The following is a 26,852-nucleotide window of genomic DNA, read 5'->3' as shown; positions in this document are numbered from 1 at the left end:
TGCAAGACGTAAAGAAACACCTGATTAAATTAAAATTTCTGTGACCTTATCAGCATTCGGGTTTTTACATTCAGTAGACAGATGTCTGACCCGTTTTGGTCCAGAGAAAAAAGGGACTAGTGTCATTGAAGAGTTGAGCTTATTACTAGTCTCTGATGCCCGTAGCAGAGATTTACGCCATCCTTAAAAAACGCAAACGTTAAAAAGAGGTAGCGCAAATGGTACTCTACAGACCTCTAAATCAGTATCCCTTTTACTCAGGTAAAGTTACAAAATTAATAGCTTTGGATAAAACAACACCTCTTTAACCCCTCCCAGTTCAATCTCATGCCTTGACATAAAAGCTTCGCATCCAGCAAGCTTTTGCAATCCAGTGATTTTTGTTTCTGCCAAGTTTAAGGGTCCTAAAATTAATTATAAGAATTAATATTTTTAACAACTTAATTGTTTGAAGATCACTACTTCTGCTATGAATAAAATACTCTCTACTCATATGAATTAAAAGGAAACCACTTAAGCCAATCAAGACAATCTCTTGATGCAAAAGAGCTTCAAATCAATTTGCCACCTTCCCCAAATAGAGCATGATTAGAAATGAAAGTCAGTACGATGACTTCTTCACAGTGGATATTATTCATCACAGTTGCATAACTACACTTCTTAAAACTAGACTATGAGCAGAACAGAAAATTACTTCAAATGTAATGTCAGGGTTTGAACTTTTTTTTTTTTTTTTGGAGTTTTAGACATTGTACTTAAATTTGTTTTTTGTCTTTTTAGGGTCAAACCCAAAGGTCCAGGGACAAGAGATGGAAAAAATAGCTAAACTATTACATTTAATAACAATAATAATTGTCCTTGGTAAATTAACTAATACACTAAAACTAATTCAGGTACCACTTTACAATAAAGCTCCCTTTATAGATGGCTATTAAATACTTTATAGATGTGCTATTAATCAATATTTAAACACTTTATAACTGATTCCTAAGAGTTTATTGTGCATTAATTTAAGGCAAGAGAAAACTGACCAGTTTGTGCTTACAAAGTAGTAACTTAGTTTGACATGTTTCATATAAGCAACTCTAGATGAAATAAATAGTTGAACAGATTAGACTTACTATTTGGCAAGAAACAGGTCAGTTGTGTCTCTTGCTCGCCCTTAATGCATATTAAACACATTTGAGTTATAAAGTGTTTATAGATTATTTAATGATAATTATAAACCATTTATTATCCATCTATAAAGTGGAGCCTTGTTGTAAAGAGGCACTGTTCATGTTTAATGTTCTTTAAAGCATAACTGCCCCCATATTAATGAAACTAGATTCATCCTTAAGTCTAAAAACTGTTAAAACTAATGTTTTTTAAATCCCTCTAGCTGTAAAGGTGATGACTACTGGTCTTAACTATGAAGTCCATTTATATATTAGATCAAATGCACTAGAAATAAGAGTCTGAATGAGGCCGATACAGCTGTCTGACATTCACTTTATTGTTAAAACTTTGTTTGGTATGTCACCTGCTTGTCTTTTCACACAACTTTCAATGAAAGGCAAACATGTACAGCTTCATCTTCAAATAACATGCAGCAGTGTAAACATGAGGTCTACTGAGATAAAAAAAAAAAAAAAAAAAGTCAAGCAACTACAACATACTGGCAAAGTATGATAACAAAAATGTCATGTCTCAACAAAAAGAAAAAAAAAAAGACTTCATAAATCAAAACAAGCTTTAACTTAGTGCTTATCATTCACCACATTCAACTGGTAAATATGCATGTTTGTGTCAATTAGGAGGTTAAAACAAAAGTAAAAGAAAAACATTGGATTGACATCATATAAATAAAACAAAAAAAACAAAAAACTATAATTTAGCTTTTTTTATTTTTAAAAAAGTTTCTTCTAGAGAAACTTCCGTTTCCTACAGTTCTGGAGACCAACAAGCTGCTATGGTTCTGAAACATCTCAACTAGGCAACAACAGCTAGACCACCGCGCCGTTAACGGGAACACCGACACGTCGCCCATAAAACTTTACACATCCTCTCAAAAGAATATTGTCTTTTTTAATGAAGTTCCAGCTGAGCACGTTGTGTCAGACTTACACCCCGCATCCTTTGCTATTCTGGTTCTCACTTCACTTTATGTCGCCTGCCAACCTAGCAGGGTCACGCAGCGTCGCGCTGCATTCAATCATCCACTGCAGAAGCCAGAAAGAGCACTTCTTGACAAACGGCCAAGTGCGCAAAGACCTGAGTATGAAAATGAGACGCGCACATAACCGCCTTCCTGGCGACCTCATAAAAAAAAAATTTAATAAAAAAATCAGAGCAGCTAAAACTGAACGGACAGACTGCAGAGATGCGTCGGAAAAGGCCATGGAGATAAAGACGGCGGCACCGGCTTCCTGGTCTTGCGTCACGCCAACACAGAAGTACCTATCAGAGCAGAGCTCCAAATCTACAGCTCTTGTGATTACAGGTGTACCATTTCACTGCAACCGTTTAACCGAGAGAGTCGGCCTCTGTTTCAGCTGAAATCACGCGAAATCGGCGGACACGGCGTAACCAAAAAAAACACGATGTTTAACGTTGTGTTCGCCGTTTGGGACAGCTGTGGTGAGTCAGGAAGCAAAAACAGAAACCCACACAGGGAGGAAACTATTAAAAGTATTGCACCATCTTATAACTTAAAACCCAATTTTAAATTGGTTGATGCTATTCCACGAGTCTTCAGCTAAAATGTCATTCAGTGTTGCAGCGCGGATTTGTTCCCAGACGAATATGTTCTCCTCCCTTTCTGCCCCTTCTTTTTTTTTTTTCCTTTATACATTAGTGGGTTGCTAAGGCACCTCTAAAGTTCGCTTTTTGCAAATAAATACTTTGATCTGCACACCACCTGTTCTGGAGGCTCGCCTCACCCAAACTGTACAAACAAATCTCTTCACAAACACGTCGACAGCGACGTGTTCCAAATGCCTTCCTTATTCATGTAACATTAATTAACTCAAAAGGTGACCCCCAAATCGCTCAAGTGAATCTGCGCAATCTACAGGAAGATTTTGATAAAGCAGCGATTTTTTTTTATATTTATTTCACCAGAAGAAACAGAAAAGAAAAAAAAAGAAGATGAAAGAAAAAAAACAAAACGGTAGGAATAATCACTTGGCCACTTTCTTCTCAAGCTGATAGAGAGCCAGCATATCCAGCATGGCCTGTCTGATGTTGTCACCAAAACGACGCGAGTCCTGGAATAACAAGAGAGAATGTGGTTTAAGAAAGGAGGAAGTTCCCCGAAAGCAGAGTACAATCACTGCGTTAAAATCGAAAATTTACAGTTTCTGGACTTGAGTATTTGCTGGAGATGTGGAAGTTGATGAGGTCCTCCCCGACGATGATGTAGGAGACGCCATACCCGTCATCAGCCACCTAAAGAAGATGAAATCCGATATATCAACAACTGCATTGGGAGTTTCTAACCTTCAAAGAAGACAAACAATGCCTGTCCAAATTATTCATACCTCTAAGTTTTTCCTCTTTCGTCACGTTGTGTCAACCTGTTATTTTTTTGTATCGTTTTCATAATGATACCGATACTATAGTTACGTACCACCATATTTATGCTGTATTAATAAAATGACAAATAACCATTCTTATGTCCTTATAAAAAAAACTTTTTACCCATAATGAAAAAATAATAAAAGTGGACATCCACCTAAACTGAGCCAAGGAGAACATTAATCAGAGAAGCAGCCTGGAAGCTGCAGAGATCCACAGCTCAGAAGGAAAAATCTGTGCAAAGGGCTATTAGCTGCCACAGATGTAAACTTTATGGAAAAATGGGATGAAAGCAGCCATTGTTGGGAGAAAGCTTTAAGTTGCCCTGTCCAAAGAAGCATGGAGTTGGCAGCATTATGGCATGGAGATGCTTTTCTATAGCAGGTACAAGGAAGCTGATCAAAGGTGATGGAGCAGTGGATGAAGCTATATACAAAAAAAAATAAAATAAAAAATATGTTGGAGGCTGCAGAAGACTTTAGACAGGGTGCAGGTTCAACTTCCAGAAAGACAACAGTCCTAAACATCTAATCAGAGCTACAGCAGAATGGCATGTCCATATGTCAAACTGAGATTCTGCAGCAAAACGTGGAAATTAGTACAACGTTCGTGGTTGTAACAAACTGTGAAAAATGTTTAAGGGGTATGGAAACTTTTACAACCTGCATTAGAAGGTTGAGAGGCTGTCATACCACCCTATGAAACTGAGAATGATTATCCAGACGAATAAAAATGTAACTTACTGGACCGAATCCCCCTCCGGAGGACACCAGCTCCGGATGTCTGACCAGATCAAACAGCTCGACCTGCTGCAGAGGGGTCTGACTGGTGGACAACCTCCATGGCTCAGACAAGACCTGCACATCAAGTTGTTTTTTTTATATTTATTCCCATGATCAACAAAAAAAACACACGCTGTTCTCAGGAATAAAACAATATAAATGTCATGTGCGACAACTTTTTAACAACAGCTCATACCTCTTTGAGGAAGGGTGATTCCTCTCCTAGGTATTTAGAAACCACATAGAGACAGAAAAGGTGGCGATCAATGCCCTGGCCCGTCATTGCCAAGCGGTACATGCTTTGGTGTTTCTCTGCCGCCACTTTGAGCAACCTGAGGCGCTCTTCTCTCTGCAGAGTTGGGGAATTAAGGAGAAAAACCACAACGAGATTAGGATTTGCTTATTGCAACAATGCTCACTCTGTGCCACTGTAAGGAGCTTATCAGGGGGGGGGCGGTCAAACTCACCGTCTCATCTCTGATCATGGCACGAACAAACTCGCAAGTCTCCATGGTGCAGGAACGTACGGTTTCCGTTCGGCCCTCGCGGAACAGCCGCGTCATGGAGGCTTCGTACGTCAGGCAGAACTTCCCTTTGTCCTGTTGGGAATAAAAAACAAACTAGTATGAGTTTTACAAGTGGCACAACAGAATGGTTATCCGTCAATCACCTAACAGTGAGTGATTGACTAAACACCATGAAGAATTAAATATTTTACCTAAACAGCACCATTATAAATATATCTTTTAATTCCTAAAGGTGCATCATCAACAATCTGAAATTAAGCCTCAATTCTGTATAATTAAATGCACAACATCACTAATTAAACAATGAGGCAGGATCGTTTTATTTTCTCTATCCCTGGTTGTGATCGCCCTCTGGTGGTGACAGGTTGAACTTGCACCATTTTCTTCTGACCGCTGTGGCTCAAACCCTGACGAGCGTGGCGTTTTGGTACAGTACGTGGATAAATAACTCAACAAACACAACCGGGGCTTACTCTGTAATGGGCCAGCTGCAGAGCGATCTGGATGAAGGCATCTGGACTGGTGCGGCACTTCTTGATCAGCCCCTTTCCAAAGTCGTCGAAGGGGATTATGTGGCAGTCGACGTCGTCTGCCAGAGCCCTGGCGACTGTCAACGAGCTCTCGATAACCTCCTGGCACTGCAGAATGCGACAAAGCCGGGTGTTTTACTTGGAAAACGGAAGCAACCATGAATATGACTCAGATGTATGCAGCTTTTTTGTGCATTTGTAAAAGCCAGACTAGTGGAAAATGTTTAGGGAGTACAACGTTACCTCAGTAGGGATGTCCCACTGGAGTCTCTGGGGACCAGGAAGGTTGGGATGAGGCTTCCCGTGGCAGTGGCCATCCTCAGTATACCTCAGCTTAGGATCCATGGACAGCACATGCTGTGTCAAAATAAATTATGCAAGGTTTGTGCTGCGGTTTTAGTTTTATTTCACATTACTGAAGTATGCCCTATAATTATTTTGCTTTTTATGTGATAATCATGGACAATATATTGTGTGCTTTGCAAAGTATTTATAACACATGAACAATTCACACATTTTTAACCCTAACCCGATAACTTCAATGTCATTTGTTGGGATTTTATGTGATGGGCCAACACGAAACAATGCATAGTTTTAAAAGTGGAAGAAAATATGTAGTTTTAAAAACTTTTGCAAGTAAAAGATATGGGTGTGTGGTGTGCATTTGTATTCAAGACGCTGAATAACAGCATCCCCCCTACGTGATGCTGCCACCACCGTTTCACTGCTTGAATGGTGCGTTCAGGGTCAAGTTGAGTATTAGTTTTCCATCAAGCATAACATTTGGAGAGTCTTAAGGAGGTTTTTCATGTTTGGATGACTGAACAGTTTGAACAGTGCTGTGTCCTCCGTGACCTCTCTGCTATCGCCTTTGTCTTCATAATGTCGTTTGTTCACTGATGCTCTCAGTGAGACTTCTGAGGTCTTCACAGAACAACTGGTTATATGCTGGGATTAAATTACACAGAGGGACTCGGCTTACAACAAAGACGACTTGTAAAGGAAATTGTTGAACTTGATGTCATTTTAGGGAAACTGAGTAAATAGGGCTTAATACAAATACCCTTCAGATTTTTATCTGTAAAACATTTTAAAAATCAGGCATTGTCTTTTCTTTAAAATTATGCACTACTTTGTGTTTGACTATAAATGAAATCCCAACAAAATACATGGAGGTTTGTGGTGGGAATGTGAAAAAAAAAGCTGAAAAGGTGGAATATCTTTTGCCAAGCACTGTAGCTTAAAATACAAAAACAAAGAAAACATCTGTTGAACCTCCCACAGATGACCAACGATAGGGGCGTCAGCCCAGGAGTGCTCTGCGTTTAGTCCCATGGTGCCGTTCTTGAAAATGATCAGATTGAAGGACTTATCAAACCACCTGAAAGAAAAAAAATTAAATAAAATCGACATACAAGGGTCATTCATAAACATTATTATATGGCTCATGATATAATATTGCTAAAATATCTTAAATTGTTCGGCACCTGTCGTAGCACTTTCCATGGAGCAGGGACTTGGCGTAACTATCCAGAGACTTGACTTTGTTTTCTATATCGTAACGCTGCTCGGTGTCGTCGAGGCTGACAAAGAAGGCCGCCTTCTCTATGGCATCCAGAGACTGCTTGTTTTTGCCGCTCTTGAAGAACTGCTCCCGGGCCTTTGCCCAAGGCGTCCTAAAGAAGCAACAGCGCACAGAATCTGCTGTTATTTGTATAAAATGGAAAGAACAGAAGGTTGGAAGCGAGATTGTTGGCAAAATAACATAAGTTAAGTTTCTAATGGCTAGGTGTGAGAGAAAGTAGGTCCACGCTGTAAGTCTACACTGCATTGAGCACTTACAGTAAAGCACCTCTGCACCCTTATTATCAGCGGTGAAGTCTTATTTTTCATATTTCATATTTGTCAGTTAATATGACAGACAAATATGAATGCAGAGGCTTAGACTAGTGGTTAGAGCACGATGCTTGTGTCCGACAAAACTGGTAGCCACCATTTTCTTTGTTGTTAGCTGAGCCGCTAATTCTGGACGCGACATCTGGCCTATAGCCCCACCGCCAAATTGTGAATCTATATCCGCTTTAAGCCGCTGTTTTGGCAATGAATGACTCTCTATGGCAGCTAGTTGACACAAATGTAAGAGTCAATTAGCCAAAAGGTTATTGATCTCCAATTCAGCAAATCACTTTTTAATGTAGTTATTTTATCTAAAAAAAAAAAATTATTTCCTTCTTTGCAATAGAAATTGATTGTTTGAGCACATATCAATTGTTGTCCTTAATTAGTTTTGGAGCCAATTTGACCTTAATCTCAATTCATCACAAAAAAGCATTGGTTTTTAATTGCACACGTTGAACTGTAAAAAACACAGCATCAGTTTAATGTCAACTAGTTTCAGTTTTATTACTTTGTTTGCCTTTTACCTCTGTAGTTTTTTAGTTTCCTTATTGTTATCATTTTTACTTTGTAGTTTAGTTGCATGTTACTACTTTGCACACATACCTGTGCAACCTTGGATTGTTTATTATTAATACTTTAAGTGGTTTTGTATATTTGGTTTGTGTTTTCACCAGCGCCAGGTGAGAGCTGCACAAATCTCGCATGCCTTGTAAAGTTATCTGATTCTGATTATGTTTGTGCCGTTATAGAACGTAAGTGCATAGATTTACTACTTCCTCTTATTGTTTTATAATACCACACCTCACCAGTCAGGCATTCATAAAAACAATTACTGACAGGGACTGAGCTGTTTGGCGTTTACTCGCTGATCATTAGGTGGTGCTCCCACTTGGTGCTCCCACTTATTCACAAAGTGAATATCAATTCAAAGAATGAGATTTGTTTTTTGTTTAGTGTGACTTCCGTCTCCGCAGGTTAAGGAGCCGTTTCAATTGCAAACTTTTACAAATTATTTATGACAATATTGGCATTGAAAAAGAGTAGTTGGTGCAGGGTACGAGTTTTTTTTTTTTTTAAAGAGACTTCAAAAGACAAAAGCCAGTGTGGGAGCATATTTTCATTTTTATAACTCGTTTCAATAAACTACAAGAAGAAAGGTGTTGGAGGAAAATCATGAGTCCTTTTTAGGGCATGATAGTTTATTTGATTTTTTTTTCTTTTAAGAAATACATCTTTGTCACATTTGGATTCTTTAATTGATCAATATCAATCTTAAAATGTAAGGAAAATTGGTAGTTTTAGTTTGATGTATCTCCATAATAAATCCAATTACTGTCAAAAACATAAATCCTTATTGAACAATGAAATCGTATAGTAGTGACGCAATGAAACTGTCTTCACTGACATGTTTTCTTGGTCCTACTGCTCTAAAAAATTACTCAAAAAATGCGTTCTCTTCAGACCAGACTCCAGCTCTCTCTTTAGCGCCACCTACCTGTCTCCTGCAGTTAGCGCTGCTAGTTTCTCCTCTCCCGGCATCGGCTCTGACTTGTCTGCCAGGATCCTCTCCATCTGCTGCTCGATCTCCCGTGGCAACAGCAGCCGGCCGTCGTAAAACATCCACACCTTGAAGATTCGCCCCTTGTGGTACACGGCGATGTGTTTGCTCTCGTTCATGTGCTGGAGCGTATCTAAGAGAGGCGGCGATGGCGGGGAAGGAAAAAAAAAGTGAAGCAGAGATGCAAATACAACTGGACGCAAGTTTGGAGACATGACTATTATGTTTTGGAGAAAACGTAATAAATTTTAAAGTCAGTAATGTTTGCATTGTAAAAATGTTTGTGTTTTTGTTCCCAAAACCTAAAAATGACACATCGACCCATTTCTAAGAAAACTGGAGGTGTTAGTTATCAGATCAACACCCACCAATACGGCAATGTGACATCAGCATTTTATGTTTTATGAAATATACATTTAATTTGTGAAATTAGTAGGTGATGTGCTATGTATGGGTAAGGGACTTCTAGTTACTAAACTAAAAAAATGGCTTGAAATGGGATGGAGAAGAAGTCAGATGAAAAGGGAAAATACTTTGGGGAAAGGGCCGGGGTGGGTGGGAACACATCGAGCTATAGCAATGCTTGTTTGAGCAGCACATCGCATAACTAGACACCCAAATAATTTCTTTTTTTTTAAGATTTGAATTCACTAATAAATGTGGTGGTGATGTAAAGTGTTCAAACAAGCATTTATTTTGTTAGATGCAAGAAAACAAAAAGATGATACTTAGACCCAGGAGGAAACCACAAAAACAAACCCCTAACTAGAGCAGCATGGTATTAGGACAAGCGATGTGCGATAACGTTGGCGAATGTTGCAATGACGACATGACTTGTGCTAATTAAAAAGCCTAAATGTCTTTCTGACTTGGGTTCGTAGCGCGAGGTCAGCGTTTCTCAATCCTGGTCTTCAGGCCCCCCTGTCCTTCATTTCTTTCAATGCGCCTCTGCTCCTTTGTAACCAAATCAAAAGGGTCGAACTTCCTCAGCAGCATCTCAATCAGCTCTGCAGAGGCCTGGTAACAAACTACGCATTTAATTCAGGTGTTTTGTGGAAGAATGAATCTAAAAATTGCAGCGTAGTTAAAGCTTATTTAATGCTGCATTAAAGAAGTGTGGCCAAATAAAAAAAAAAAATATATATATATATATATATATATATATATATATATATATATATATATATATATATATATATATATATATATATATATATATATATATATATATATTTATTTTTTTTTTTTTTTTTTTTTTTTTTTTTTTTTTATATATACATACATACATACATACAGGTTGAAATATTTACATAAACTTTAATATTCAAGATAAGTTTGAACAGTTTGAAGGTAGTCCTTTTGTATATGACTCCACCCCGATATGTAATGCACCATTGCCACCAACACAAACAGCCCCAGAGCATGATGCCGCCACCACTGTGCTTGTCGGCTGGTACATTGTTCTCAGGTTTGAAAGCCTCACCTTGACCCCTTCACACATTCTGCTTGTCCTCGTGGGCAAAAAGTTTAGTGTTTGACCATAAAACCTTTTCTCCATTTGGGCATGCTGCTTGAAAGTCTTAATTTTGCAGTAGGTCCTTGTTTACTTGGTCAGCCTACTCTCCTTCAACGTCGATGTTTTAATTGGCCTCAATGTGGACTCGGGGACATTGTGTTTTACCAGCTTGTAGCTCATGACTGGCTTGGGCCTCGGTGGTTCTTGGGTTGGTCCTGAAACCCAAATTCAAATAAGCTAATTTTATTCAAGGTTGGGCCCATTCCAAAGAAAGTAAAAAACAAAGCAACTGGACTTGTTTTCTGTAGTTGAAGATGTTTCGCTTCCTCTCCAGGAAGCTTTCTCAATTCAAAAAGTCTGGAGTAATGTGCAGTACCAAGCTTTATACTACTGCCTAACAAAGGCCTTTTAATGGCTTAGATAACATGCAAATTCAACCAAAACTGGTCGACTCCTCTGTAACAGGGAGTCGTTAGGGTTGTTATTGGCTTGCAGGAACCTGTAGTTGTGGTGCAATTCACAAGGTGGAGACAATATTGAAGAAGGACCACCTACAAATTCTTCAGTTTCCTCTCAAATCAAACAGTTAAAAGTTCAGACACAGTTTGGCATCTCCACAAGACAACGGCGCATCAAATCAAAAATGGCACTGGAACGGTGAAGTCAAGGACCTTTTATGACGCAAGGATTAACAAAAGGCCATGGACGAGACACCATCTGCGGTCGGTTAAGAATTAAGTCCGGTCTTCCACCGAATATTTAACAGGTTCTTCGAAAAGCAGCGCGTCCCCAGGACTTGGAGGGATGCTGTTGATTTTCCTGTCCCCAAATCCAGTTGTCCCACAACACTGAATAAATTTAGACCAGTCGCTCTAAAGGTCAACAATTACGAAAGTCTTTGAAAAACTGGTTCGTTTGGACATTCAGAAAAAACACAGAATGCAATCAATCAACTGTGGTTTGCCTACAGGCCATAAAGGGGAGTGGAGGATGCCACACTCACCCTTATCTCGGCTTTGAAACATCTTGAAGGGAGTGATGTCGCACACGGCTTTTATTCATTCTCCTCTGCTTTCAATGCAACTCAATCACACATTTTAACCCAGACACTTCTGGAGCATTTTAACTTGAGTAATAATCTTGTGGGCTTGATTTAATTTTCTTTTTTTAACAAACTGTACTCAGGAAGTCAGCGTAAATGGCTTTTTATTTTTAATCTGACAAAAAGGGTGCTTCTCCACTGGCTCACCACAAGGGTGTGTGCTCACCCTTGTTATTTATTCTATAAACTAATGTGCCAGTGCTTTTAAGAATTAATTCATCTTAAAATATGCAAATGATTCTGTTATTATGAGCCCGCCTCAAAGATTCACACCTACAGCTCAATGAATCAAAGACAAAAGACATGGCCATTGATTTTAGGAAAAGTATCAGTACACCTGAACTCATTATGATCAAGGGACAAGTAATTGAACAGTTAAAGCTTATAAATTTCTTGGGATTATCATTGACTCTACTTTTAAATTAAACCGTGAAGCTGTGAGCAGGAAGGGACACCAGCGTTTATTCTGTCTGCACAAGTTGTCCCGTTTCCACATTAACAGGACAACGTTGACACTTTTTTTTTTTTAAAACCGTGCTTTTGAGTCGTTTTTAACCTTTTCACTTGAGTCATGGTTTGTTGCCGTTTTTCTTTAAAAATCAATCAATCAGTCATGATGCACTTTACTTATTTATGTGGTCTTAACCTACTTACTGTTTTACTTTTTATCTACTTATGTATTTACTATTACTTTACTGTCCTTTGTACCGTGCTCTTGTGTCTAAGCATGGTCTTATCAGGTTTTGTATTGGCATTTTAGGGACATGTCCCCCCCCGCCCCTTTCTTTTTTTTTTTATATATATATAATTCTCATTTATTTATATTATAGTGTCTCTAACCATGTTGTTCAATGAGCCGCTGTGAGTACCGGTCAGTGTCTTTATCTGTGCCGTTTTAAACTGTCTTCTGTATGCCTCGTGTGCTTTTAATGTCTGTGCATAACGTGTGCCCTCTCCGGGCAGCAAAACAAATCTACCTACGGCTATCAATAAAGTCACCTTGAACCTTGGTGACATAATGCTTGGACGCAGCCGCTTGGCTATGTGAACCAATTCCATTAAGCTCTCTTCACACAGTTCTTGAGCTAATCTAAGGACCACGCGAGGTTTGACTCTGCAGAAAGCTGGCCACCTCTGCGCACTAAGCCCTCAGCATCCACTGACGGCCCTCTCTCATTTCAAGTGTACACCTTTCTGGCTGAGTTGCTATCATTCTCAATAATGTAACAAACTGTTAAGCATAATATTTAGTGGTAAGGAAATATCAGGACTGCACTTATCGCAGCGAAGGCATCCTATAATGGTACTAAGCTGGAGTTCACAGAGCTCCTATTCTTTCACACACGTTTGTAGAAGCAGCCTGCATGCCTATGTCTTGGATTTTACACACCTCTGACTACAGACCTGCTTGGAACGCCTGAACCGAATGATTTACTGGGATGAGTGAATACTTTTGGAAACAAAGTGCATTTCCAAACAGAGAAACTGGTTTTGGAGTCTCGTGCAAATTAATACTTGGATGTGCCTCTCTATGCACACATGCATTATTCATTCGTGGAAGTTTGATCCTCTCTCATTCAAAACACAGAAACGTCCTGTCGAGAAGGACAGCAGGAGTAGGAGTGGAGGAGGCGACATTCCTAAAGACTCTACCTGTCTCTACACCTGGGACACGAGTCGTGTTGAACATATGCTCGTATTGGGCGGAGCACATGGGAATAGTTTGTAGGAGCATGAGCTGAAAAGCAAAAGGGGAGAGTGAAAAAAAAAACACAGAGATGATAAAAGTAAAATCACTAAAAGAAAAAACCCAGAGATGAAGCCGCAGACACACGATTTTATCAAGGAGAGCATGGATGCAGTGGAGTAGGAATGATGGGAGCAGGATTAAAATGGATTTAGGAAGAAGGACGGACCTCAAGAGGAAAAGAGCCAGGGACCAGAAATCAGTGGGCTGCCATCTCAATACCACCATCAAAACCCTGATGCAATTAATTTATGACGAATTAGACCTTATATTATAAAAAAAAAAAAAACATGTTTAAGTCTGGCTTTGACATGTTTGAGGCTATTTCAGGGCTGTGCTGATGAGAATGAGCACTGGAGTCACCGTTTCCAAGGGCTTTTAGGATCACATGGCTGCGGGTCTGAGGGCAAGGCGGCTGTGCCCTCCTCTTACCTGTCTCCACACCGGGGATGCGGGAGGTGTTAAACATTCGCTCCCACTGAGCGGAACACAGAGGCACGGTGTTGGCCAGCAAGTATATCTAACGCAGCGTCCGTCAAAACGAAAGAACAAAACAGCAGAACAGAGACAACCAAAACGTGAGCGTGTAACAGAGCAAGCTCATGCATTGGAGTTTGTATATCAGTTCACACAAAATCGGTCTTGGAGCAAATTAAGACTTTTGCAAATTTCACTACTGTGGTAAGAATCAACATTTTAGCGTCATGCATGATGAAAAGCTAACTACAATGCAAGGAAAAAAATCAAATCTAGTGAGGGGAAGTTAGTGTTAGTAACTGCATACAGCATAGCTTTGCCAGCAATCACTTTTGCGCTTCTAGTAGAAAAAAAGCTCTCGGACGCTTTAAAAGTCAGAGTAGGACAACTGAGTGAGTTAATGTGTATAAGCATGGGCCGGTTATAAGTATTAAATTATACCAAGGTTTTAGAAACTTGCAGTTTCAAAACCGCTAAAATCGTCTGTCATACTGTTTCAGCGATGTAAAGTCGATTATTTATACTGTGCACTGCTAGCCAGCTGGATGAAAGAAGGCAACTATGTTTCCCCCCCTCACTAACGAGAAGAAAAATTTTCTCTCTGGAAATACTTGTTTAACAAAACCCAGAAATCATGTTGTGAGAACAAAAACTTATTAATTTTATTAAGGTGAAACCGTTTTATCGCTACAGTTTGCAAGCTGACAGCATGATAGATAAACAGGCGACTGATCAGTAAACCACCTAATAGCTGCTGGTTACTCCATTAAAAAAAAGGTACAGTAAAATAAAAGGACTGCAATCTGAGAAATAAACACTACAAAAAAAATGCTACAGTTAAATTTATTGGGCGTTTGTTCTCGGGTTTTTTTTAGCTTAAGGTTGTGTATCAAAATCTTAATGCATTTCACAGATAATAATATAGATATAAACAATCAATTAGGCAGAGATCCAAATCGGCTCTAACTTGTGCCTAACTTGTGTGATTTTATTATTCAACTTCAGACTAATAACTAGCACCTCAATCAAACACATTTTTTTTCCATTTTCATAAGGTTCATATGAAAAAAAGGAACAAATATCTGAATATGTAGCTCAGCCCTCAAAGAATATAATAGAAGAGTAAACGCCTGATCTATGGACTGCTATCCTTGCAATAATCCATATTTTTAATGTTTTAACAGCAGCAGAAAGGATTGTTGCCTTTTTACAGATAGCAGTTGCATTCCGTTTAAAATTTTTGGTATTTTTTACAGCAGGTTTTCATTCTGTGAAAAGTCTTGAACCGGCCCATGCCTACCGTTAACATATCGCTGACCAAGATTTAAGGGTTACAAACTTCAAAGCACACAAGAAAGGGTAGTGAAAGATAGGTTCTTAATGTGAACAAACACACAGAGATAACATTTATTATCTATTAACTTAAGTTAAGCATTTACACAATGAGGTATAGTCCCACATGTTCCTAAATAATTGTATTAATTATTTATTTACGACTTCACTGACATACATAGAGCAAAGGGGGGGTGATTGCAGAGGAGAACAAAATAGCTCTGTACTCACGGGCTTGATCTGAGCTCTGTCCAGTTTTCGCCTGTAGAGCATGATGGCATGAATGGCATTACCTGCCCGGGCAGCCTGGATGGACGTGGGGATCACATACAAAAAGTCCTGCAGAAAAGATTGACTTATTAATAAATCAATCCGATTGATATATTTCAGCAGGTTTATATTACGACAAGTTTACATACTTATAAAAGGGCAAAAGCACCAAATTTAGAGCTTTTAATGGTGAACTTGAACATTTCTTTTATTATTTTTGTTATTATTATGTAACATACAACTTCAGTGAATTTCTTGTAAGTCTTATAGATTGTCTCTAACCAACACAATGTATAATGTAATCAAATTTCCAAACATACACCCCCAATAATGTTCAATTAAGTGTCCCTTAGCAAATGGAGCCTCCGCCACAAGCTTTTTAAAGCTATGTGTGAGAAGGTTTTCCACCTAATTCTGTTAACTAAAAGCAAAACCAAATCATTTCTTGCCAGCTGACGTTGAAGATGGATCCCTTACCATGGCATAATAGTTGCTGTTGACCATGATGGGCCCACGGCCTCTCAGGTAAATATACTCTTCCCACCAGTCGCTAACCTGTGCCACAAAAACAGAGGGGTGATAAATCAACGCAGCGCATCAGGCAATCTGCTTTTCATTGTGGAGCTTATTCAAGACCAACGTGTGAAAGTGGAACAAACAAAAAAAAAAAAGTGTGGAGGAGAAATAAATGCCGTCTAACTTACATAGTTGGATGCCCACCAGGATTTGAGTTTGAGGTACCACTGCACCCTGGGTCCCAGATTCTTCTCAAAGTCTTTTGACAAGGCCTTCATCCTTTCAAACTCCTCGTCATCCATCAGTGGGCGCACCGACTCCAGGTACTGTGAACAGAAAGATCCCCCACAGGGAGAAACAAAGGAATGAGCTATTTAAGGGGAAAAAAAAACCTACAAATCCTGAAAAGCCAGAAAGATTTCTATTGTGCAGCTTTGCACAAAAAAAAAAAAAAAATTCTCATGCATCTTCTGGGAGAACGGGATGTCCCGGATTCTCGGGAGAGGCGGGTTGGTGCACAACATGGCCGCACACAAAACAATTCTCCAGTTCGGGCAAACGGAAGCCAATAAGACCAGCCGAATATGAAATAAAATTTAAAAGATTAGTTATTGTGTTCACTGACGACTACCTGGACGAATAAGAACACCGCCTCACCAAAATAAAGGCCTACACAGATATTTAGGACTACCGGCCAGAAGCTTACCAGCCTGAACGCTGGACTGGACTTGGTAGAAGTTCTGCACATGGACTTCCAGGCCTTGAGGGAATCTTTAGAATACAGCCAGGAACAAGTGGCAACATTGCCAGGTGAGGAAAAGTGCAGAAAAACCCACGAAGGGATGACGCAGCTCGCCACGGACAACAAGAAAACAAAGGCAACTACAAGCGAGGACCAAACGCGGCAAACTGAAAATTCAGAGCGACACCATGAAGACCACCGTTGACCCGTTGTAGCAAAATTCTTACATTTCAAACAGAAAGACCAAGTCAAAAGCTGCAGCAGGGGAGGTGAGTGATATTAAATACAGTGTGAGCAACAGATCCTTGACCGCCGACGCGTTCTTTTTCCAGAGAGGAAGAAACTAATGGTGGAGGAACGCGTGCTGCAGTCCCAGCTGACAGGCTTTATGTAAACTGAGCTGTTCTGGGTTTGGGACATTACTCCGTGGCTTTACTGAGTACAACTGCAGGCAACTAAACAGTTTAATAGCATTTGATAACTTCAAAGTTAACGCACGACTCTATGTGATTTTGATATGTGCGTCTCTCCAGTCTTGTTTCTCTTTTCTGTCACACAGACACACACACACTTTCTCTCCATCATGCAGACGTGCACACCTGCACACACAAGAAGACACAATACAACCCTAGTTTAGACCTGCTACTTTGTTTGTGATAGGAACTCAACGTAATTTGTCGCATGGGATTGGAAATAATATTAAAAAGCATAAAATCACTGCTCAACCAGAAAAATCTAAAGCAGCCGTCGTCCTTCAGGAAACCCATAAATCCAAATCTGGTGAGAAGCCACTAAGGACACGATAATTTCACCGATCAGATCAGCCGTTTACGTTTTTCTCACCAGTCTCACTACTTGTAATAATAATAATAATAATAATTGAACTTTATTGATCTCACGCTGGAGAAATTCACTTCTGCATCTTGACCCATCCCCTTGGGGAGCAGTGGGCTGCCACTGTGCGGCGCCTGGGGAGCAATCAGGGGTTAAGGGTCTTGCTCAGGGACCCAGAGTGGCAGTCTGCGGGAATTTAACTCAGAACCTCTGGGACCAAAGCTCTGTGCTCTAACCACTAGGCCACCACTCCCCTATATGGACCTCTTTCTAATCAGCAACTTTGTAACGGAGGAGGTATGTGAAGCAAAAATTCATCCTATTATTATCCTTAAGTGACCATGCACCAGTAACTATGATGGTTATGTAAAAACAGCGTTAACGTTAACTACACCTGTATAACTTTAGCCTAATATACCTTCTATTGTCCACTGGGAAGAAGCCATAACTGCTGTAAACTCATTTCTTAGCATAGAAGAAAAGAAAAACTAGCAGAGGTGGACTTAGAACAGAAAATGAAACACTTACATCCTAGGAAGAAAATATGCTAAATGTTAAAGTAGGAAAACAACAATTTTAACGTAATACAATAGTTTAGTAATAGCATAACTAAGAAAACTATTCCAAATACAGAGGTATTGGTTAAAAAAGCTTTGATCATAGTGATGCATTTTGCAAACCTCTTGCAAATCAATTGAAAAAAAAAGGAGGAAAAAGGTAACATTTTCAACAATAACTCACTGTAACCGTATACCAACTCAGTTAATATCGACCCTCCAATTATGACATACACTTTTTTAAATGAAGTTAATCTTACCAAATTAAATGAGCAACAGAAAAGGGTTCTGGAACTACCTTTAGCAGAAAGTAAATGCCATAAGGAGGCTGAAAGTATGCTAGGGTTGGGTAGGGTCAGCTATATGGAAACATTTCAAACTTGATACGCCAATAAGTCTGACTGCAACATGTAGCATCTGCAATGCGTAAGTTGCGAAGGGAGTGATAAGGTTGGTAAATTCAACACCATAAACTTAAATAAGCACCTCCAAAAGCAATGTTTATTTCAAGCCTGATAACTTCATTCACATGGCAAGGTACACGGTTTATTCATTCAACGGTAGTATCGGATCCATATTGGGTACCGGCTGATATGCTTAGCCCAGGTATCGGTATCGGACTGGATCAAATAAATCTGGATCAGTGCATCTCTACCCAATATAACTTAAAAAAAAATAAGATCTTAAAATCATCTGCGAGATGTTAGCCTCAAGGCTTGAAGAGAAAAATCACACATAAATTTAAATCTGGACTAACTACACTTAACACCAACTGATTTGTTTCTACACATACAGTCACACAGCCAACCACCAATAAAGTCATCCAAATGGCTGAAGGTCATACAAACACAGGTTACTGTTACGTCAATGTGACCTTTGATGCTGGATCGAGTCAGGATTTAATAGAGTCAATCGCACAACTAGGATCCCGTGTTGAGATCGTCTTTTTAGTAGGCTGTCCTGGCAGATGTAGGATAGCAGCTTCTCTATATGATACGCAGTGACTGAACACGTAGAGAGGTTTGACATTTCACCCACTTTGCCAGTACTGTGTTTTTCTACTGCTCCTCAAAAAGCACCTATAAAATAAAAAAAAAACAGGCACAAAGCACAGAGTCTGCAGGTAGTGCAAGTGAAGCGTGAGTGGAAATTACCCTTCTGCAGGTGTCCTTGACAGAGGGAACGGGCAGCCGAGGAAGGGAGTTCTGGAAACTGTAAAGCATTGGCTTTCTGCCAGAGAACACCTTCACCAATAGCTGAACATGTAGAAGAGATAAGGAAAAAAGGACAACGTTAAAGCTCTGCTTCATCTGTAATCTGCAGACCATGATGTAAATATGTACTAAACGGCTTGATCTAAAAAGAGGCTAAATCAGATTAGTTATGGTGTTACTACGATAATAGAATTTAAATAAATTTCACCAGGTCACCATCAATGCTAACCCAACACAGGATTTCTAACCATTTTATATTTCAAAATTTAGAGTCAGTTTAATATAAACACGATACTTTATAACTAATTTATAACATATTTGTGCAGTGGTCAGGTTTTCTAAATGGAACCTGGAAAATCACCAGAATAAATTAATTAATGAATGAATGAATGAATGATTTGGACAAAAGTGGATGGGCACTGATGAATGGTTGGACAAACAAATGGACAGACAGATGGACAAATGAAGCTTTTACACAATTAGATACAGAATGCATTTTACAAATACAAATCTAGATGTTTCACTAGTCTTTTTTTTTCTAATATAATTTTCCAGATCCAGAAACTACTTCAACTTAATTTCACATTTTTCCCCAGACCTTTCCAGACAACGTAGGAACCCTGGCTAAACGTATATATAAAGCAAGCTTTTAAAGCACATACGTCAAAATTTAACTAATAAGCATAACTGAGAATTAAATGACTCTTGGCTCTAACAGTGTGATCGTTCACAGATTTATTACTAATCCGCTCCTTGTAAAGTTGACGAGAGAAAGACATCACCATCTCACCAGCCACACGCGGGTACTGAAAGGCAGAGAACCGTGGCGCATCTCCATCCAGCCGTGCCACGACAGCAGGCTCTTCAGGACATTCCTCATGATCATGATGATGGTGACCCAGAGGCCCGTGCCCACCAGAACCCCTCCCAGTATCCTCTGGCTATCTGTGGACATGTATCGGCTGCAGGTGAAGAAAAGAAGGAGGAATGGGGTATTGGTGGAAAATTACGAGTGTTCAGTAGAAATGGTTCAGTAGAAAAAAACCTGGTAAAATGAGTCAATAACGACCTTGTGTCCGGTAACTTCCCACTCTAGGGTACCTGTTCACCACAGCAACGCAACGTGAACACTGGAAAATAAGAGCTACACGGCAGCTGTTGGAGAAGGCCTTGTCTAAAGTCAACAGATAGCTTGCATTAAGCCCGATAACGGTTGCATTATTCAAACCACCATGTGCCCATGCAGACGCACAAAACCACTGATTAAGCCATAAAACCTCGTGCCGTTGTGGTTGTACAAGAAACGCAACAGGTCGGACTTTCACCGCCGTGAATGCTTAGCTTACACAACAACAACAACAACAACAACAACCAAGCATAAAGGATGTCGGCTTGATGTCACAAGTGAGCTCAAAGCGGTCATAAAATAAAAACAAAAACAAAAAAATACGTAGAAACTAACTTGAAAGCGGAACGCACTCATTAGTGTTGATAAGATTAGATTAGATTCAACTTTATTGTCATTACACAGGTTCAGGTACAAGGCAACGAAATGCATTTTAGGTGTAACCAGAAGTGCAATAGCAGCAAGTGCAGGATAAACAATGGTTCCATAAGTGCAGGACATGGGTTTTTACTGAATAAATATAGAGATGGATACTATTATAGACATAATTTTACTGATAGATTTGTCCTATGAGTATAATATATAGATAACTAGTATTGTGAACTAGATTTACAGCTGGAATGTACCGAATATAATATACAGGTGGATATTACTATGAGTAGAGTTTTTACAGATAGCATAATATATAGATAGTTGTTATTTTAACAGTTTACATGTACTATGAATATATGTACAGGTGGCTATTACTATAGGCAGAATTGTGAACATGGTATACAGGTAGCTATTACTATAAAATTAATAAATAGAGTTTGGACAGGAGCTATTTAAATTAAAGTGCAGTGGAAGGTAATTGCATATTACAGTTAAAGTACGGTATTGCAAATGTATATGTAGACAATTGTGAATAAACGGTCAATAAGAGAAGTATTACGAGATTTAGGAGAGCATGTAAACGTCTCTGCACAGGATTAAAATTGTTATCAAACAGAGGGCGCGGCAGATGACCAATAAGAACGTGTCGTGGATAAAACGCCATTTACAAAGAGTAATCTTTGTTAATCGGAAATGTTTAAACCCTGACGATAGCCAGTCTTCCGTGGAATGCCGATTTATTGCTGCGATTATATGCATGTCCAGCCCCCCCCTGTTTGTTCATGAAAGTGGATTAAAAGCAAAACCGTCCTCACCTGATGGGTATGTGTTGGCCTAGTTTGTCGAGTAGTCCCATAGAGGGATCCAGCCGTTTGTATTTATTGTACGACATGTACGACACCACCACTATCATGAACCCAGCCGGGCTGCCTGGGTAAACGCCGGTCATAACCCCATTCTGTGAAAACGAAAGAAAAACTCAAGCGTTAGCTAACAGGTAATAACAATCTGTAAAATAATGTCATAACACATCAAACCGGGTGATAAAGACACTAAACACAGAAGGATTGCCTATAAAAGAAAGAAAAAAAAAAACCTGGCACGTGTTTGAGGTTAAGTGATCAGGTAGGACCGTGTGTAAACAAACAACTAGGGCAAAAGTTAGGACACAAAGAACTCTGAGAAAGGTTACTGTCACAGTTTGTGTCAGACAGGGTGACCTTCTGGCGTAGCAGTTTACTGTAACTTTGTAAACAGGTCTACAGTAGAGCCGACTTATTGCCTTATACCGTCTCTTCTGAGGTTTCTGTCGCCTGTAAACTAAAGCAAAGAAAACCCCTGAAACCACACGAGGAGGCTTCCAGGCGGCGGCGGGATTACTCCGTCAATAGTCCAAAGAGACTTTGGTCTCCTTCGCAGATAACCATCTGGACATCGCCCTTCAGCGTACTCAGCGGCTCTTACCTTGAAGCGAATGAACCTTTTCTTCCAGGAGTGCAGGCCGGAAAGGTAGACCTGGCGTAGAGCCTCGTGGCACAGATGGAGGTCGATGCCATCGGGGGTGACGGTGAACTGAAAGGCCACCGCCTGGTGAGCTTCTGCCATGGTGGCTGCTAATGTAAAGTCACTGAAAGGAAGGAGAGAGAAAGGAATAAAGCAGTGTTGTATTTATTTCACATCGGACAATTTACCCAATAGAAGAAAAAAAAAAAACACCCTACATGGTAGATCAAAGACTTCTGTGTAAGGCTGCACAACATCGTCAAACAGCAACGTGAGTTTAATATCGATATTGGAAAAAAAAACTACTTGGAAAACGAGGTATATTAGTTTATTATATAGGTGCATCGCTTTGCAAACAAATCACCCATTTGTGTGAAGCTGTTGTTTATAGCAGGAGAAAGGGTTTCAAAATGAAACGCAGGTGGACACACTGACATTGTAAAGAGAAACAGAAACGAAGGAGTGAGGAAACTAATTATAATGTCACTACAATAGTCAGAAACGGTACTGCAAGAAAATGTTATCTTCATATCACATGGGCCTAATTCAAAGAATTTGGGGTGGTGGGGGGGTCTGATAATATTTGACCTGCCAAATCAATAGAAGGTGGTCAGAGTTGAGTCTTGCAGGCTTAGTTTAAATCAAATAGTAGCTAGTAACCTGTGATTTGATCTATAACAAGGCAATACTTTTTTTTAGCAGATTATAGATCCCTTCTTTTCTCATATGTGTTACAGTCTTTAGAAATGAAAATGTAATTATTCAGCTCTCACAGCAGACCAGATATACTGTAGGTATTGGCCAACTAAAACCTGATCGGTGCATCCAACATATTTAACAAATACCATGAGGTTTTTCCAACTTCTCAAGTGACCTGTGCTTTGATATATAACAAGGGAATACTTTGCCATTATTATAATTATTTTTGCACATTCTAGCACCCTTCTTTTCTCCTATGCGTTACAGTCTTTAGAAATAAATGTTTAATTATTCAGTCCTGACATATCGGTATTAGCCAGCCAAAACCTGATTGGTGCGTCTAACATATTTGACAAATACAATAAGATTTTTCCAACTTCTCATGTGACCTGTGCTTTGATATATAACAAGGGATTACATTGCCATTATTATTATTATTACTTTCCACATTCTAGCACCCTTCTTCTCTCCTATGCGTTACAGTCTTTAGAAATAACATGTTTAATTACTCAGCCCTCACATATCGGTATTAACCAGCCAAAACCTAATTGGTGCGTCTAACATAATTAACAAATACCATGTTTGTTTTTTCCAACTTCTCAAGTGACCTGCATGTTTCAGACTTTAAAGACGTAGTTATAATTTCTCAATCGCAGCCATGTTTATGGAGAGGAATAAACCTGGACCTCTCTCTGCTTAAAAAAAAAAAAATGGACACCCTCTTTCCCGGTTTAATTTTTTCTTCTTCTACTTCTTCTTTATTTGAGCAGACGCATTCTGAGATCAGGACGCGTCGTCGCTACGCTTGCGGTCGGTCGGAAGGAGGAGAGAGCGGAGCAGCAGCGGCGTTTGAGCAGCCAGTCAGTCAGTCAGTCCCTTCCCCCCAGCCACTGCCGAGCATCACATGATCCACCCTGTGCTGCAGAAACTAGGGGAAAGGTCGCAGCGCTGCGCCGCTTGGAAACGGGGAGGAAGGAATAACTGCGAGGGCGCAATAAGCGTCTGGCAAAGCGGCAGACCCTCACCCCGTCATCTGCGACGATGACAACACGGCAATCAAGACCTCAATGTTGGCGTTGCTGTTCGAAATTAGCCGATTATGTTTTGTTTTTGTTTTTTTTGCATGCGAGTCAAAGCATGGGAGGCAAAATGCTGATAAATACCCAGACGTGGACGCGATCTGGGTATCAAAACATCAGCGCCAACCATCCATTAAAATAATAATAAAAAAAAAAATTCAGCTCTTCATACCAGCTGGGAAGTTTAAAAATAAATGTACGCCATACAAACACACACATAGGTAGCATGACAAAAAATTACACCACCACCCCCGCCGCCCACGTGGTTAAGGTAAAATTAGGTCATTTCCATCTCCCATGATAAAATATGTTCCATATTTAAAATACGATCCTCTGGTGTTGGTAAACAATTGAGTTTTATTGGCGATCTGATCACGCTCGCTCCTTGAGGACACTCTGACCACACAGGTGTTGTCGACCTTCAACAGGCATGTGACATTTCTACACATGCATACCTTCTAGAAGGTATGCGTGTGTTTAATGGGGGGTGCGGGGGGGGGGGGGGTGCAAACCCCACTTTATAATATTGCTTGATAACAAGGTTAAACGTGTGTGCAGCAAAAAAAAAAAAAAAAAAAAGCTGCCAAGTGGTTTTCCCAGTGAGTGACCTTTATTTGGACTTTCGCCTACATCTGCGCTCCCTTGCGCAGCAGCACAATATTTACATGCGGGTCATTAAATGAATCCCCGAAACGAAATTAAATAAACAACCAGTCAAGCCTTTTCTCCCATAATGTTCGTTTTTTTTATTATTATTTTGTTAACGGGGGGCGGCTTTGGAAAAAGATAGAAAGTGTTGGTGAAGTGCAGCGGAGCGGTTTACTCGGGGGTCTGAATTGTGTATTTTTTTAGCAACTGGAAACGCGCAAACTTTGTCCTGCGGAAGTCTGCAGGCCCGACCTGACAACAGAGGTAAGAGGGAAAAAAAAAAAAAAAACCTTTAACCCGGTTCAACCCCAACAAGGAAAGGCAGCAAACAGACGCTCATGCCGACTGTGACGTGGAGTAAAAGGACAAGCTGTTTCCCCCCATGTACATAAGCTATTTCTCCTCCTTTCTCAAAGCCCCGCAGCAGCCGCCCAGGCACCTACTACGAAACAAAAAAAAAGCACAGAAAACGCGAGAGGACTCCGACATTAGATGTGCAGCCATGCACCAAAATAAAAAAAAAAAGAAAGAAAGCCAGACTCTCACCTGTGCTTTCCTTCTGTCTGGGAGGGCGAGGCTCAGTGGATCCACGAAGATGTGGCAGCCCTCTCTACCTGCGATGGTTGCTAATGTTCACTCTATGAATGGGAGCGAAGACTTGTACGCAAGGCCTTCCCCTCCATCGGCTGCGTCACGCCGTTCCTCCTTTTTTTTTTTTTTTTTTTTTTTTTTTGGCGTGGGTGAAACAGCGCCCCCCGGAGGCCGGAAACCTACGGAAAGTGTTGCAGAATCATCCGGCGCAGGTATGCGCTGGAACAACATGAGAGAGATTGTGTGAAGGACACGATGTTCATTCTACCCCCCCCCCCCCTTCACGGGTTGGTAGGTGGCATTTTATATTGCGTAAATGCAATAATTTATAGGGGTAGTCTGCGTAATCCTCATAATCCTCGGGATTTATTTTTCTGTGCAGATTTTGCATCAGTCAATGTCCTGCTCTCACCTTTAACCCATATTTCTGTTCAAATTCTGGTTTGTTGTACATTATAGATAGATAGATAGATAGATAGATAGATAGATAGATAGATAGATAGATAGATAGATAGATAGATAGATAGATAGATAGATAGATAGATAGATAGATAGATAGATAGATAGATTAACTTTATTGTCCCAAAGGAAATTTGATTTGGGTTACAGACTCTGGCTGCTACATAGTCCAAACTATGTGTCACACTGCATTATGATTAATAGTGACCATTAGACGCTGAAAACAACAACTGTGACGATCAGAACTAAATGCACAGTCGCCAGCACGTGGACAAATCGCAAGACATCCATAGAACATTTCTTTTTGCTTTATTTTTTTGCAAATAATTGACCGAATCTTTAGGGCTATTGAGGCAAATAATCTAAAGGGGCCTGCAGAAACAGCTTTCGCCCTCATTACAGGTGCGGCAAGGCAAGGCAAATTTTGTTTGTATAGCACATTTCAGCACAAGGACAATGCAAAGTGCTTTACGTGATTAAAATGTAGGGAAATAAAAACAATGAAAGCAAGTTTAAAAAGCTGTTGGAATGAAGTGTAGGAAAACGGAAACAAAATAAAACAGGAAAATGGAAACTAAAAGCAAAGATTAATGATTTTACAAAATAAGGTCGGACTTTAAACTTTAACTAATGATGTTTCAGTTAACATTTTAACCAGAACAGTCAAACGCAGTCCTAAACAAATGTGTTTTTAATCTTGATTTAAAGGAACTCAGGGTTTCAGCACTTTTACGGTCTTCTGGGAGTTTACTCCAGATAAGTGGAGCATAGGAACTATGCGCTGCTTCTCCATGTTTAGTTCTGGGTATGCAAAGTAGATTTGAATCTGAAGACCTGAGCCGACTGGGAGATTGACACATTGACAGCGAATCTGTAATGTATTTAGGTGCAGATCCATTCAGTGCTTTAAAGACTATCGGAATATTTTAAAGTCTATTCTCTGAGATACAGGGAGCCAGTGTAAGGACTTTAGAACTGGGCTGGTGTGCTCTACCTTCTTAGTTTTAGTGAGGACGCAGGCTGCAGCGTTCTGGATCAGCTGCAGCTGCCTGATCGACTTTTTAGGCAAACCTGTAAGGACACCGTTGCAGTAATCAAGTCGACTAAAAAGGGGAAAAGCTTTGGGTGATGCGTCTCTACTAGCTGCATGTGCAAATCTAAATGACAGACTTTTCTTCTGTCCATAATATACCAACCTTAGTCACAGAACATCA

General features: G+C 39.9%; 1 protein-coding gene across 2 annotated transcripts; it reads right to left on the bottom strand.

Annotated features, from left to right (window-relative positions):
• Window positions 1-1,471: 1,471 nt before the first annotated feature.
• Window positions 1,472-25,271, bottom strand: cpt1ab (carnitine palmitoyltransferase 1Ab (liver)). 2 transcript variants are annotated; one of them, XM_012853247.3, is made up of 19 exons: window positions 25,135-25,271; window positions 22,124-22,286; window positions 21,475-21,617; window positions 19,952-20,123; window positions 19,102-19,203; window positions 16,003-16,140; window positions 15,776-15,853; window positions 15,260-15,367; window positions 13,652-13,739; window positions 8,792-8,987; window positions 6,885-7,073; window positions 6,673-6,778; window positions 5,641-5,754; window positions 5,341-5,505; window positions 4,808-4,939; window positions 4,537-4,689; window positions 4,302-4,415; window positions 3,337-3,429; window positions 1,472-3,248 (listed from the first exon to the last, which is right to left on the bottom strand). In XM_012853247.3, the coding sequence occupies exons 2-19, from the start codon at window positions 22,262-22,264 to the stop codon at window positions 3,162-3,164; spliced, it is 2,319 nt and encodes a 772-aa protein (XP_012708701.1). In that variant the 5' UTR covers window positions 22,265-22,286; window positions 25,135-25,271; the 3' UTR covers window positions 1,472-3,161. The 2 variants fall into 2 exon arrangements, with proteins under 2 accessions (XP_012708701.1, XP_012708702.1); XM_012853248.3 differs by lacking the exon at window positions 13,652-13,739 and adding an exon at window positions 13,126-13,210.
• Window positions 25,272-26,852: the final 1,581 nt, after the last annotated feature.

The sequence above is a fragment of the Fundulus heteroclitus genome, chromosome 2 (genome assembly GCF_011125445.2).
Source record: "Fundulus heteroclitus isolate FHET01 chromosome 2, MU-UCD_Fhet_4.1, whole genome shotgun sequence".
Taxonomy (NCBI): Eukaryota; Metazoa; Chordata; class Actinopteri; order Cyprinodontiformes; family Fundulidae; genus Fundulus; species Fundulus heteroclitus.
The sequence above is the reverse complement of the archived record's forward strand: the minus strand, read 5'-3'. Positions and strand labels throughout refer to the sequence as shown.

What these genes read in the sequence shown, in the direction of transcription:
- cpt1ab (XM_012853247.3), bottom strand. Translation starts at nt 22,264, where the DNA reads ATGGCAGAAGCTCACCAGGCGGTGGCCTTTCAGTTCACCGTCACCCCC. An exon ending in AAAGGTTCATTCGCTTCAAG is followed by an intron (nt 21,618 to 22,123) that starts GTAAGAGCCGCT and finishes TCGTTTTCACAG; the next exon opens with AATGGGGTTATGACCGGCGT. An exon ending in AATACTCAAGTCCAGAAACT is followed by an intron (nt 3,249 to 3,336) that starts GTAAATTTTCGA and finishes TTGTTATTCCAG; the next exon opens with GACTCGCGTCGTTTTGGTGA.